Here is a 13,822-nt window from a genome sequence, read left to right as displayed (position 1 = left end):
CAGTCTTGAACTTACCTCCTCATAGAAACCAATCAGATTAGTCTGACAGGACCGATCTCTCATAAACCCATGCTGACGCTGGGTTATAAGGTTATGCACAGTGAGATACTCGAGGACAGCATCTCTAACAAACCCCTCAAATATTTTCCCCACCACAGAAGTTAGACTCACAAGGCTGTAGTTTCCAGTATCAGCTTTTTATCCTTTTTTGTACAGTATATTGGTACCACATTCGCCAGTCCTGTGGAACATAACCAGTATGACTATCACGGTGCATAGTTGATACAGAACCTGGGGGTGTATGCCATCTGGGCCCGGTGATTTGTCTTAGTGGTTGTGCGGCGGCGCCGTACCTCTTCCTGCATTAAGCTGTTGACATTGCAAAAAGAATTTACATTATTCCTCATTGTGTCTTCCACCAGGGGAGTTTCCTGGGTAAAGACAGTCGACAAGGGTACGACATTCAGTAGATTGGCCCTTTCCTTATCTCCTTCCACAATGACCCCCATGTTATTCCTAAGAGGGCCCACACTCTCCGTTTTTAGTTTCTTATCATTTATTTACTTGAAAAATAATTTGGGATTATTTTTACTCTCCTTGGCAATATTTCTCTAAAGTCTTTATCTGCTTTTTACAGGATTTATTTTTCTCTATATAATCCTATAACACCTCATCGCTACCTTTGCATTTTAGCACCTTAAACGCCTTATCTTTCTTGCGTATTGGTCCCCTTACAAGACTACGGTAGTTACCACATTGGCTTTTTTCTTGTTCCTCTTATGCTTTTTCTCATATGGTATGTGTTTCTCACAGGCCTTTTTTTTAGAATATTTAGGAAAAAGTCCCATTTTGACCTTCTCCTGTCCCGAGTAAAATAGAAGAGCTTTTAGTGGTATCTAGCCCTGTGTGATAGCAGGAGCCAGGGGCTCCTTTATACTCTACAGACCAGGCCACTAGGGGAAAAGTGAGGACAAATAGCTGCCACTTATTCTACCCCTGTTCATACTTTGTTCAGAGCCTCCTCCCCCTCCATGTTAATGCAGGAGATTACTGCAGGTCAGAGAAGAAGGGGAGTAGGGTGATGGTGGCTGTGCTGCACCTCGGGTCTTGGAGTGAGCTGTATCCTCCTCCTCCTCCTGGAGAGGGAGAAAATACTGATCTCAGGAGGTAAACAATTGATAAATGTGGGTATGTGTGTGAGTGATTGTCTATATACAAAGTGTGGAAATGACACATGTATACAGCGTTGGGGGCGCCATTTGAATTGTCGCCTCAGGTAGCAAAAAGGCTTCAGAAACTGTTTTATCAGATACTTGGAATCTAGTGCAACATCCCCCACCGGGGCCTAGCCTTTTCTTGGGGCCTGGAGACAGCCGGGGCCCGGAATACCTGAGTGGCTGACGGTTGCGGCCTAGGCACGCTAGTGTCACGGTGCTTGGTATGGGGAACCGGAGGACTGTCCTACAGCCTGGCAGGTCTCCAGCAGGTGGTGTGTGCAAGAAATGATGAGGGAGAGGCTGCTATAGCGGATCTCCCTGGGGCAACCCTTTGGTGTCCGGAGTATGAGTCTCTGGGAGGTGAATAGGGTGCCCATGATGCAGAGGCAGACGTTGAACAAAAATAACTTACAGTTCTTTATTGGAACCGACAGGAACAGTAGCAACGTGCCCGGACAAATGGTAGAATGCTGGGTCTGCAGTTGGAAAGGGAACCACAGGAATGGAACATCAGCCTGGATTCAAAGAGCAGGCTGGGAGATAGCTGTGTCCTAGTAGGATACTTCAGCTTGTCCTGGGTTGCTTCAGATACCACCCTTGAAGGTAGGATGATATCCCTTTCTCTCACTAACTAGCTCCTCAGAGCTGCTCAGACAGTGAGCTGAGCTCTGACTGCACTCTGGTCTCCTCTCTACTCTATTCTGCCTCTAATCCACTAACTCTAGAACTTTATGACCAGGGGTTTTATTACTCCCACTGGTCAGGTTGTGGTTCCTCCTCCAATCACATCCCAGCTTACAGATACAATAGGATAACACATGTGATTGGTTGACACATATTACCTCACATAAAACAATTAACTCCTGCCTTACCAGGCAGACTCTACCGCTGCAGTGTTCCCCTGTGTTATGTAGTGACCTGCTGTGGGGTTGATCAGACCCTACACAGGCTGCAAGCTACATGTTGGGACGTATTCGCAACAACCCCTCTGCCTTGCATCGGCAGGGGTGTTGCACTAGCAAATGCATCATGGGGTTCGGATGTAATATCAGGCATGTCTGGGTCCTCCTCTTGTGTGTCATTTAGCTCCTCATCATGCAGTTTCTGTTTTTGCTTTGCAGGGCTAATTGAGGGGGAATTATATGCAGAGTTAGGAGATGATAGCAGGGAGGATGTGTCAGAGGAGTTTCTCTCTGCATGATCCTGCCGGCTGGTGCTGGTATGTGTGTTCCCGCGTTTAGCGTGGAACAGCGCCATTTTGGGATCCCGCTGAGCTGTTATTGTGGAGCTGCCTAAGAGCACTGACCTTAGGGGGTTTTCTGTCTGACCTGAGTCGCTGCCACTCTCCTTATTCCCCCGATCTTCTTCAGGCTATGGGATTTTCATTGTTGCTTCCCTGCTGGCTGTGTTGTGGGAGCGGATGCGGTGAGTGCTGGTGTTTAGAACCGTTGGCGACATTTTTAGCTCTTCTAGGGCGCCGCAGAGCTCGGCTGTCGGTGTGTCCAGTCGGCTTCTTTAGCCATTCTTTTCCTGCCTGATGCATGCATTATAGTTCCCCTGATATCTGGATGTCTGTTTTTTCTATCTGGCAGGTGGTGCAGATGGCTGGCTGGTAATAAGTTAAGCTTTGGGAATGGAGCTACTCTCCTATGGGGCCATGGATGCGACACAATTTGAAAGTTAAATCCAGCGTCAGTCCGAATCAGTCGGATTGCCTGTCGGCCCGCCCCTCGATTTGTGTTGCATGAAAGCAGCGCAGCTGCACCAAAAACCAATCGCGTTTGACACAATGGGGGCCATTTGCTAAGGGCCCGATTTGCGTTTTCCTGATGTGTTACCCGAATATTTCCGATTTGCGCCGATTTTCCATGAATTGCCCCAGGATTTTGGTGCATGCGAACGGATTGTGGCACATCGGCGCTGGAATGCATACGACGGAAATCGGGGGCGTGGCCGAATGAAAACCCGACGGATTCAGAAAAACCGCCGCATTTAAAAAAAAAAATGTGTCGCGGTACTCGCGCTTACCTTCACTTGGTCCGGCTTGGTGAAGATCAGTGCAATCCGGGGAACTTCAGCAGCGACACCTGGTGGACGTCGGAGGCACTGCCTTAGTTAATCCCGGCCGGACCCAAATCCACCGCAGAGAACGCGCTGCTGGATCGCGAATGGACCGGGTAAGTAAATCTGCCCCATTCTCAGTGCAGACACCTGTTACATACATGTCCAAGCCGTGCAAATCCCCAAAACAGCGAACAGTCCTACAAAAGTGAGTAGCGCGACCCTTAGTAAATAGCCACTCTCTGGCCGCTATGTGACTTGTATTCAGTATGTTAGCAGTTTTCCCATCTGTAGACTCTCTCCATAGTTGTCTCAGAGCTGGTGGCTGGAGACCAGCCGCTATGATGTCTCCCATCCACTGCACACAGAAGGTAAAGGAGAATCTGCCCTCTAAGTCATATAGAACATTATAGAGAAGTACTGACCAATACTGATGTACTTGGGGTGAGACTTACTAATAGCTTTATTTGCCTCAGTGAGTGAATGAGAGACACATGCAGACAAAGATTTTACAGTGCAGTTAAGGAGGACAGAGAGATGAGGAGTAGAGTCATATAAGTGGAGAAAGAGACATTTAGAGTCCTAAATATGATATATTACAATTATTATATTCACTTGCTGTATCCATTTGTGCAAAATGAGCCTGATACCAACCATAAGTTACATTTCATGTCTGTAGCTATCACGTACAACAAAAACGAAAGAGGAAGTTTGATTGAAACCATAAAAAAATCTTTGCATAAGAGTTAACAACGTTGCAAAGAAAATTTTGCAAATTGTGTGAATTACGTGGGAAGTACGATTAGACCTTTAAAAACGCGGGTGTCAGAACACATCAGTAGAGATGAGCGAACATGCTCGTCCGAGCTTGATGCTCGGTCGAGCATTAGCGTACTCGAAACTGCTCGTTGCTCGGACGAATACTTCGCCCGCTCGAGAAAATGGCAGCTCCCGCCGTTTTGCCTTTTGGCGGCCAGAAACAGAGCCAATCACAAGCCAGGAGACTCTGCACTCCACCCAGCATGACGTGGTACCCTTACACGTCGATAGCAGTGGTTGGCTGGCCAGATCAGGTGACCCTGGGATAGACTAGCCGCTGCCCGCGCTGCTCGGATCATTCTGTGTCTGGATGCCGCTAGGGAGAGAGCTGCTGCTGGTCAGGGAAAGCGTTAGGGTGTTCTATTAGAATAGTGTTAGGCAGGAGTGATTCTACAAGAACCCAACAGCCCTTCTTAGGGCTACAATAACGTTATACTTTTTTTTTTTTATTTGCAGCTAGTACCATATTGTGAGGAATTAGCAGGGGGACTTGCTACCGTTGTGTTTAGCTCTTAGTGACACACATATCCACCTCAAACACCAAAGTGGGAAAATTTAGTAGGGGTTGGATTTCAATTAGGCACAGTCTGCCATTTACTTTTTATTTTACGTTTATTTTTTTAATAACTCAGTGTCATCTCATCTTGCATAGTAGTGTGCTTTCATACTTGGCTAGAAAATAGCCATAGGAGAATCCAAACGGCTTACTTACGCCTACAGTAGCGTTATATATATTTGATTTCTGGTTGATCTGCTGGTGGCTGTACTTGCTGCAGTGCATCTACTAGCAAATTGTGAGCAATTTGTAGTGAGACTTGCGACCGCTGTGTTTTGCGCTTAGTGACGCACATATCCATTGCAAAGACCGAAGTGGGAAAATTTATTAGGGGTTGGATTTCAATTAGGCACAGTCTGCCATTTCCTTTTTTATTTTACGTTTATTTTGTTTAATAACTCAGCGTCATCTCATCTGGCATAGTAGTGTGCTTTCATACTTGGCTAGAAAATAGCCATAAGAGAATCCAAACGGCTTACTTACGCCTACAGTAGCGTTATATATATTTGATTTCTGGTTGATCTGCTGGTGGCTGTACTTGCTGCAGTGCATCTACTAGCAAATTGTGAGCAATTTGTAGTGAGACTTGCGACCGCTGTGTTTTGCGCTTAGTGACGCACATATCCATTGCAAAGACCGAAGTGGGAAAATTTATTAGGGGTTGGATTTCAATTAGGCACAGTCTGCCATTTCCTTTTTTATTTTACGTTTATTTTGTTTAATAACTCAGCGTCATCTCATCTGGCATAGTAGTGTGCTTTCATACTTGGCTAGAAAATAGCCATAGGAGAATCCAAACGGCTTACTTACGCCTACAGTAACGTTATATATATTTGATTTCTGGTTGATCTGCTGGTGGCTGTACTTGCTGCAGTGCATCTACTAGCAAATTGTGAGCAATTTGTAGTGAGACTTGCGACCGCTGTGTTTTGCGCTTAGTGACGCACATATCCATTGCAAAGACCGAAGTGGGACCGAAGTGGGAAAAAAAACCCGAGGGCTAGGGGTAGAGGACGAGGGCGGGGACGTGGGCGTCCAACTACTGCAGGGGTCAGAGGCCGTGGTCCTGGCCGGGGTGAGACACCACCTGCTTATGAGGGAGCAGGGGAACGCCGCGGAGCTACACTCCCTAGGTTCATGTCTGAAGTTACTGGGACTCGTGGTAGAGTACTGTTGAGGCCAGAACAGTGCGAACAGGGTATGTCGTGGATTGCCGACAATGCTTCGAGCAATTTGTCCACCAGTCAGTCTTCCACGCAGTCCACCCATGTCACTGAAATCGCCACTCCTCCAGCTCCTGCACCTCAGCCTCCTCCCCCCCAGTCTGCCCCCTCCCAGGAAAATTTGGCATTTGAACCGGCATACTCTGAGGAACTGTTTTCTGGACCCTTCCCACAGTCACAAACCACTTGTCCGGTTGCTGCTGAGCAATTTTCCGATGCCCAGGTTTTCCACCAGTCACAGTCTGTGGGTGATGATGACCTTCTTGACGTAGTGGAAGAAGTGTGTAAAGAGGTGTCCGACGATGAGGAGACACGGTTGTCAGACAGTGGGGAAGTTGTTGTCAGGGCAGGAAGTCCGAGGGGGGAGCAGACTGAGGGATCGGAGGATGATGAGGTGACAGACCCAAGCTGGGTTGAGAGGCCGGGTGAACACAGTGCTTCTGAGACGGAGGAGAGTCCTATAGCAGAACAGGTTGGAAGAGGCAGTGGTGGGGCCAGACGGAGAGGCAGGGCCAGAGCTGGTGCATCAGCGCCAAATGTGTCAACTAGTGAAGCTCCCGTGGCGAGGGCTCTTGCGGCGAGGGCTAGATTTTCAGAAGTCTGGAGGTTCTTTAAGGAAACACCGGATGACCGACGGACTGTGGTGTGCAACATTTGCCAAACCAGGATCAGCAGGGGTTCCACCACTACTAGCTTAACTACCACCAGTATGCGCAGGCATATGAATGCTAAACACCCCACTCAGTGGCAACAAGCCCGTTCACCTCCGGCCGTGCACACCACTGCTCCTTCCCCTATGTCAGCTGATAGTCAGCCCCCTGCCCAGGACCCTGCCACAAAAACCCCATCGTCGCCTCCACGATCCTCCACAGCATCCACCAGCGTTCAGCTCTCCATACCCCAGACGCTGGAGCGGAAACGCAAATATAGTGCAACCCACCCGCACGCCCAAGCCCTTAATGTCCACATCTCCAGATTGCTTAGCCTGGAGATGCTGCCCTGTAGGCTAGTAGAGACCGAGGCCTTTCGCAACCTCATGGCGGCGGCCGCCCCTCGGTATTCGGTCCCCAGCCGCCACTACTTTTCCCGATGTGCCGTCCCAGCCCTGCACCAGCACGTGTCAGACAACATCATCCGTGCCCTGACCAACGCCGTTTCTGACAAGGTCCACCTGACCACGGACACGTGGACGAGTGCTGCCGGGCAGGGCCACTATATATCGCTGACGGCACATTGGGTTAACTTGGTGGAGGCTGGGACCGAGTCTGACCCTGCGGCTGGTCATATACTGCCGACGCCGAGGATTGCGGGGCCTACCTCGGTCCAGGTGTTTCAGGCCTACTATGCCTCCTCCTCCTCCCACCCCTCCTCCACCTCCTCCTCCGAACTACCATCCGTGGGCATGGCGCCATCAGTCGGTAGCTCTAGGCACAGCAGCAGTGCCGTCGCTAAGCGACAGCAGGCGGTGCTCAAACTGCTGAGCCTAGGCGATAAAAGGCACACCGCCCAAGAGCTATTACAGGGCATCACGGCGCAGACTGATCTGTGGCTGGCACCGCTGAACCTGAAGCCAGGCATGGTTGTGTGTGACAACGGCTGTAACCTGGTGGCGGCTCTGCAACTCGGCAGACTGACACATGTGCCATGCCTGGCCCATGTGTTAAATCTGATAGTTCAGCGTTTCCTCAAGACATACCCCAATCTGTCAGATTTGCTCACGAAGGTGCGCCGCATCTGTGCGCATTTCAGGAAGTCCAGCACAGATGCTGCCACTCTCAGGGCAGCGCAGCGCCGCCTCCAACTGCCCGCTCACCGACTGTTGTGCGATGTGCCCACGAGGTGGAATTCAACATTAACCATGTTATCCAGAGTTTACCAGCAGCGCCGAGCGATTGTAGACTGCCAGATGTCAACTTCCACCAGAACTGGTAGTCAGGTCAGTCAGCTTCCTCAAGTCTACAATGAGGAGTGGACGTGGATGTCTGATATCTGTCAGGTGCTGAGTAACTTTGAGGAGTCAACACAGATGGTCAGTGGCGATGCCGCCATCATCAGCCTCACCATCCCGCTGCTTGGCCTGTTGAAAAACTCTCTGATCAGCATGAAGTCGGAAGCTTTGCACTCGTCACAAGAGACGGGGGAAGAAGATTCCCTTGTTGATAGCCAAAGCACCCTTAGGTCTGTTTCTCAGCGCATATCGGAGGAGGTGGAGGTGGAGGAGGATGAGGAGGAAGAGGAGGAGAATGTTGGCGAGACACAAGAGGGGACCATTGTTGAGTCCTTCACTGTTCAGCGTGTATGGGCAGAAGAAGAGGAGTTGGAGGAGTTGGAGGAGGAGGAAATGGACAGTCAGGCCAGTGAGGGGAGTGAATTCTTACGCGTTGGTACTCTGGCGCATATGGCAGATTTCATGCTAGGCTGCCTATCCCGTGACCCTCGCGTTCAAAGAATTTATTCCAGCACCGATTACTGGGTGTTCACTCTCCTGGACCCACGGTACAAGCAAAATCTTTACACTCTCATCCCTGGAGAGGAAAGGAGTGTGAGAATGCATGAATACCAGCAGGCCCTGGTGCACAAGCTGAAACACTATTTCCCTTCTGACAGCGCTAGCGGCAGAGTGCGTAGTTCTGCGGGACAAGTAGCGAGGGAGAGTAGGCGAGCAGGCAGCTTGTCCAGCACTGGCAAGGGTACGCTTTACAAGGCTTTTGCCAGCTTTATGTCACCCCAGCAAGACACTGTCACCTGTCCCCAGTCTCGGCAGAGTAGGGATGATCTTTACAGAAAGATGGTGAGGGAGTACGTAGCTGACCATACCATCGTCCTAAATGATCACACAGCTCCCTACAACTACTGGGTTTCAAAGCTGGACATGTGGCACGAACTGGCGCTGTACGCCTTGGAGGTTCTTGCCTGCCCTGCCGCTAGCGTCTTGTCCGAGCGGGTTTTCAGTGCAGCTGGTGGCATCATCACCGATAAGCGTACACGCCTGTCGACTGACAGCGCTGACAGGCTGACGCTTATTAAGATGAATAAAGCCTGGATTTCTCATAATTTCCAATCTCCACCAGGTGAAGGAAGCTCAACCTGAATAATTTATCCATTCCTCCTCATGTTCCTCCTTCTCCTCCTCTTTGTACAGTAAAGCAGAGGAAACTGGCTATTTTTTGACAGGGCCCACTGGCTCTAGCTATAGTACTTTATGCATTTAATTTTTCTGGAGGGCCACCGACCCGGTCCTCTGTTTTAAACAATTTTTGGGAGTGCCACATACAGGCACTCAATCTATTCCATTTTTCTGGAGGGCCACCTACCTGCTCCTCTGGTTTGAAAACTTTTTGGGACTGCCACATACAGGCACTCAATCTATTCCATTTTTCTGGGGGGCCACCTACCTGCTCCTCTGGTTTGAAAACTTTTTGGGACTGCCACATACAGGCACTCAATCTATTCCATTTTTCTGGAGGGCCACCTACCTGCTCCTCTGGTTTGAAAACTTTTTGGGACTGCCACATACAGGCACTATCCAAATTAAATTGTCTCCATAGCAGCCTCCACACGTTGTCTCCATTGCTACCTCCAAAAGTCGTCCATATAGCTGCCTCCATACATCGTCCCTTTATCAAACGAGGTGTGTCAGGCAGAAATTTGGGTTGTTTTCATGGATTCCACATCAAAGTTGTTAACTTTGTCGCCACCCTGCTGTGTTATCCACAAAATATACTGGCAAACTTTTATCATTTACCAATATTATTTCAGCGCTTCTTGCGCATCTGTTTACATTCCCCTCACCCGCCATATCCCAAACTTATAAGAACGCTACTACACTTGATCTTATACAAAAGGTTCTTAGAAGTGCTGTTTGGGGAGTAGCCTAGAGACAGGGGCTTGGATTGGCGAAAGCTCGCCTGGCAGCGGAGCGCCAGCTCCATGCCAAGATCCAACTAACATAGTTTTAACTGCAGCACCTTTAATCTACTACTAGTTCACTGCCTCCATAATAATAATAATAATAATCTTTATTTATATAGCGTCATCATATTCCGTAGCGCTTTACAAATCATAGGAAACAAATACAAATGTAATGTAACAGAGCACAACATTTGTATGGAACAACAGGAGTGAGGTCCCTGCTCGCCAGAGCTTACGGTTTATGAAGATGATGGGGTAACACGAGGTAAAAGAATATTTAATGGTCAAGCCATTCTTCTTAGGGAATAGAACAAAATATAATAAATGGAATTGCTGTCGCTTGAACCACTCAGCCGTCATCTTATATACCAGGTCCAGGGTGAATGGGACTGCAGAGAAGTCTGGTGCCTGTTGGTTGCTGGATAACAGATGGGAGGACGACACAGGACGGGTTAGTAGAAGAGTTAAAACTTCATGCAGTTAATGAGTGTTATAGGCTTGCCTAAAGAAATGGGTTTTAAGAGCACGTTTGAAACTTTGGAGGTTAGGTATTAGTCTGATAGTCCGGGGCAGAGCATTCCATAGAATTGGTGCAGCTCTAGAGAAGTCTTGGAGACGCGAGTGGGAGGTCCGCACTAGGGTAGAGGTTAATCTAAGATCACTGGCGGATCTAAGAGCACGGGTTGGGCAATACACTGAGATAAGAGAGGAGAGGTAGGGGGGTGCAGCATTATACAGAGCTTTATGGATGAGGGTTATTATTTTAAACTGTATTCGAAAGGAGACTGGAAGCCAGTGCAGCGACTGGCATGAACTGTAAGCATACATGGTCCCCTTATCAAAAGAGGTGTGTCAGGCAGAATTTTGGGTTGTTTTCATGGCTTCCATGTTAACTTTGTCGCCACCCTGCTGTGTAATCCACAAAATATACTGGCAAACTTTTATCATGTACCGATATTATTTGAGCGCTTCTTGCTCACCTCCTTTGGTTCCTCTCTGCCACCCATTGGTTTGAAGCCTGAGTCCATTTAGGGTATGTCGCCATGACACTCTCTAGCCTGCCACTGCTGCCGCTGCCTCTGCATGCCGTCCCCTATAGTGTCAGGGTCAATTATTGGATGTTTTACATGCTATCTAGCTTCATTCTGTCACTCTGTCATGGCCATGCTGTTACCCATAATTTTGGCATAATGGTGCGATTAAGCAGCCTCAGAGGCATCCATGCATGCTGCCCCTGCTGTTTCCTGTCCATTTCCGTGGTGTTTCCATCCTTTTCTGAGGTTTCCAGGTGTTTGGCCAAGCTTCCCTGTGCAGAGCCTTGGTCCCCTTGAAAAATGCTCGAGTCTCCCATTGACTTCAATGGGGCTCGTTATTCGAGACGAGCACTCGAGCATCGGGAAAAGTTCGTCTCGAATAACGAGTACCCGAGCATTTTAGTGCTCGCTCATCTCTACACATCAGTGATGCTTCAAAAATAGACAGGTTAGGAGTACAAAATATGTCTTCCCTCTCGAAACATCGGCTTACATGTCCCCTGGGTGATGCCTCCAGTACCCACATTTAGACCCTTTCAATACACAGTGTAATGTCATCGACAAACGTTGAGAGGATATAGTGATCAAACACTTAGGAGAGCATATTCAAAAGCAGCCTCCGCTTGTCTTAGAAATCGCATGTCTTTGGCCCCTTCCACACTTGCGACTGTGATGCGATGAACTCGCATCACACTCGCAACGCATGCTGCCGGGAACGCACGGCCCGAACGCTGCACCGCGGGAGTGAACTCAGCATGTCAGTTCTGATTTTGCTACTTCCACTCTTGAGGAAGTAGCACAAGTGTAACCTCGCTGCAAAGGGTAAATATTCTTACCCTGCTGGACTCTTCAATGTCTGCCAGTCTGCAGATTGGAGCTGCTGCTCAGGACCCTCACATAAATAGCCCACCAGAAGTATAGGCCTGCCCCACCTCGGCAGGTCCCGTCTATCATAAAAGAAAAATCTATTGCAACTGTGTCTTTATGACACAGACATAATTGATACACACATAGGGGCAGATTTACCTACCCGGTCCGTTCGCGATCCAGCGGCACATTCTCTGCGGTGGATTTGAGTCCGGCCGGGATTCACTAAGGTAGTTCCTCCGCCGTCCACCAGGTGGCGCTGCTGCGCTGAAGTTCCCCGGAGGCGCGCTGGAATGCCCTGAAATTCACCGGCCTATTCCTGGTGAAGGTAAGTGTAATTTTCGCTACACATTTTTTGTTTTAAATGCGGGGTTTTTCCAAATCCGTCGGGTTTTCGTTCGGCCACTCCCCCTGATTTCCGTCGCGTGCATGCCAGCGCCGATGCGCCACAATCCGATCGCGTGCGCCAAAATCCCGGGGCAATTCAGGGAAAATCGGTGCAAATCGGAAATATTCGGGTAACACGTCAGGAAAACGCGAATCGGGCCCTTAGTAAATGACCCCCATAGTGACACAGCGCAGGGGGAAGGCTGCATATTAATACATTTGAAGGGACTATATAATTGAACTAGAGTGTTGTATAAATTAGAGGAATTAGATGCTATATGTAAATTAATTAGAAGGGGCTGTATGCAAAAAAATTAGAGAGAGAACATGAATTTAGGAAACACTCTATAAATTTCAATGTAGAGGAAACAAAAGGAGTGAGGGCCCTGCTCACAAGAGCTTACAGTCTATAAATATATGATAATTAATTCAAGGACATTACTAAATGCATCTTTTGCGTGTGTCTGAGTCCTCTAGTCACTATCTAAACTCCTAATGTGTGAGACAGCACTCAGCATGTGTAGCGTAAGGTCTGATGTGGGCCGGTGACGCCGTATGGGGGCGATATCAATTGTCAGTAATGTTATTATTATTTTCTTGATCAGGGTGTTGGCGCCTTTCAATGATTCGCCTGTTAGCTTCAGTGGATGAAGAGTTGGTCACTGTATCGATGTATGTTAAACTCAAGACCGATGGGGAGCCCACAAGCATTAAATAGCTGGGTACAATAGTAGCCCTAATCTCCCACTGCTGAATTCCTATGACTGACAACATTTCCAGCGCAACCAGAAGCGTCCAATAAAGAACCAGAGACACAAAAATGGGGTGCAGGGTAAGTACACTGCTGCGCTCTTAGTTCTCTGCCTCGAGTTTCTCTACTCCGCTCCACGAGACCTGTAAAAATTGTCTTTTTTAATTATTACTTTATTAATTGTTTCCCAATTTTGATACAGTCACAAAAACCCTTAGAAATTAGTCAAGTAAATGGGGGGGGGGGGGGGGGGGCTAAACATTACTTATGTAGAGAAATGTGTTTAAAAAGGCCAAACCTCATATACAAAAAATGAAAAATCTTTTAAAATTCTACTATACTGTCTATTATACTGTCTACTATACTGTCTATTATACTGTCTACTATACTGTCTATTATGCTGTCTATTATGCTGTCTATTATACTGTTGCTTTTACTGCTCCCATGTTAAGAATGTCACGTACTGTAATAACATGTAACCAGCAGAACAATCCAAAGATATGTACAATAAGATACGTAGATATGAGCAACAGACACCTGAGTGAAGTTGAACCCCCCCCCCCCACTCTCCCACCTTGTCCAAATCTAACAAAATTGGTGTCAAACGTTTGTGCAGCAGAAATTTTTGTTTGTGCCGCTATAGTTTTTAAGATATTAATAAAAGTTTCCAGAGGTCATCAGAGGTCAACCAGACCCCCCCCCCACATTACCCAAGTCAAACAAAACTGGTGCCAATCAATTCTGCTACGTTTGTGCTGCTCAAATTTTTGATTGTGCTGCTATTGTTTTGAAGATATTGGGGGTCATTTACTAAGGGCCCGAATCGCGTTTTCCCGAAGTGTTGCCCGAATATTTCCATTTTGCGCCGATTGTACCTGAATTGCCCCGGGTTTTTGGTGCACGCGATCGGATTGTGGCGCATCAGCGCCGGCATGCGCGTGACGGAAATCGGGGGGCGTGGCCGAACGAAAACCCGACATATTCGGAAAAACCGC

General features: G+C 48.2%; 1 protein-coding gene across 6 annotated transcripts in view; it reads left to right on the top strand.

Moving 5' to 3' along the window:
* Window positions 1-13,822, top strand: part of LOC140105681 (C-type lectin domain family 2 member D-like) — a 92,705-nt gene that overhangs the window by 38,289 nt on the left and 40,594 nt on the right. For 3 of the 6 annotated variants that reach the window (XM_072129695.1, XM_072129692.1, XM_072129694.1), the window contains exon 2: window positions 12,682-12,908. The exons of 1 other annotated variant lie outside the window; for it this stretch is intronic. In XM_072129695.1, the coding sequence (XP_071985796.1) occupies window positions 12,897-12,908 (12 nt within the window). In that variant the 5' untranslated portion in view covers window positions 12,682-12,896. Of the gene's footprint in view, window positions 1-1,839; window positions 2,643-10,220; window positions 10,240-12,681; window positions 12,909-13,822 lie in introns of those variants that run through there. 2 more of the 6 variants (XM_072129693.1, XM_072129696.1) reach the window with 2 other exon arrangements.

The sequence above is a fragment of the Engystomops pustulosus genome, chromosome 11 (assembly GCF_040894005.1).
Source record: "Engystomops pustulosus chromosome 11, aEngPut4.maternal, whole genome shotgun sequence".
Lineage (NCBI taxonomy): Eukaryota > Metazoa > Chordata > Amphibia > Anura > Leptodactylidae > Engystomops > Engystomops pustulosus.
The sequence above is the reverse complement of the archived record's forward strand: the minus strand, read 5'-3'. Positions and strand labels throughout refer to the sequence as shown.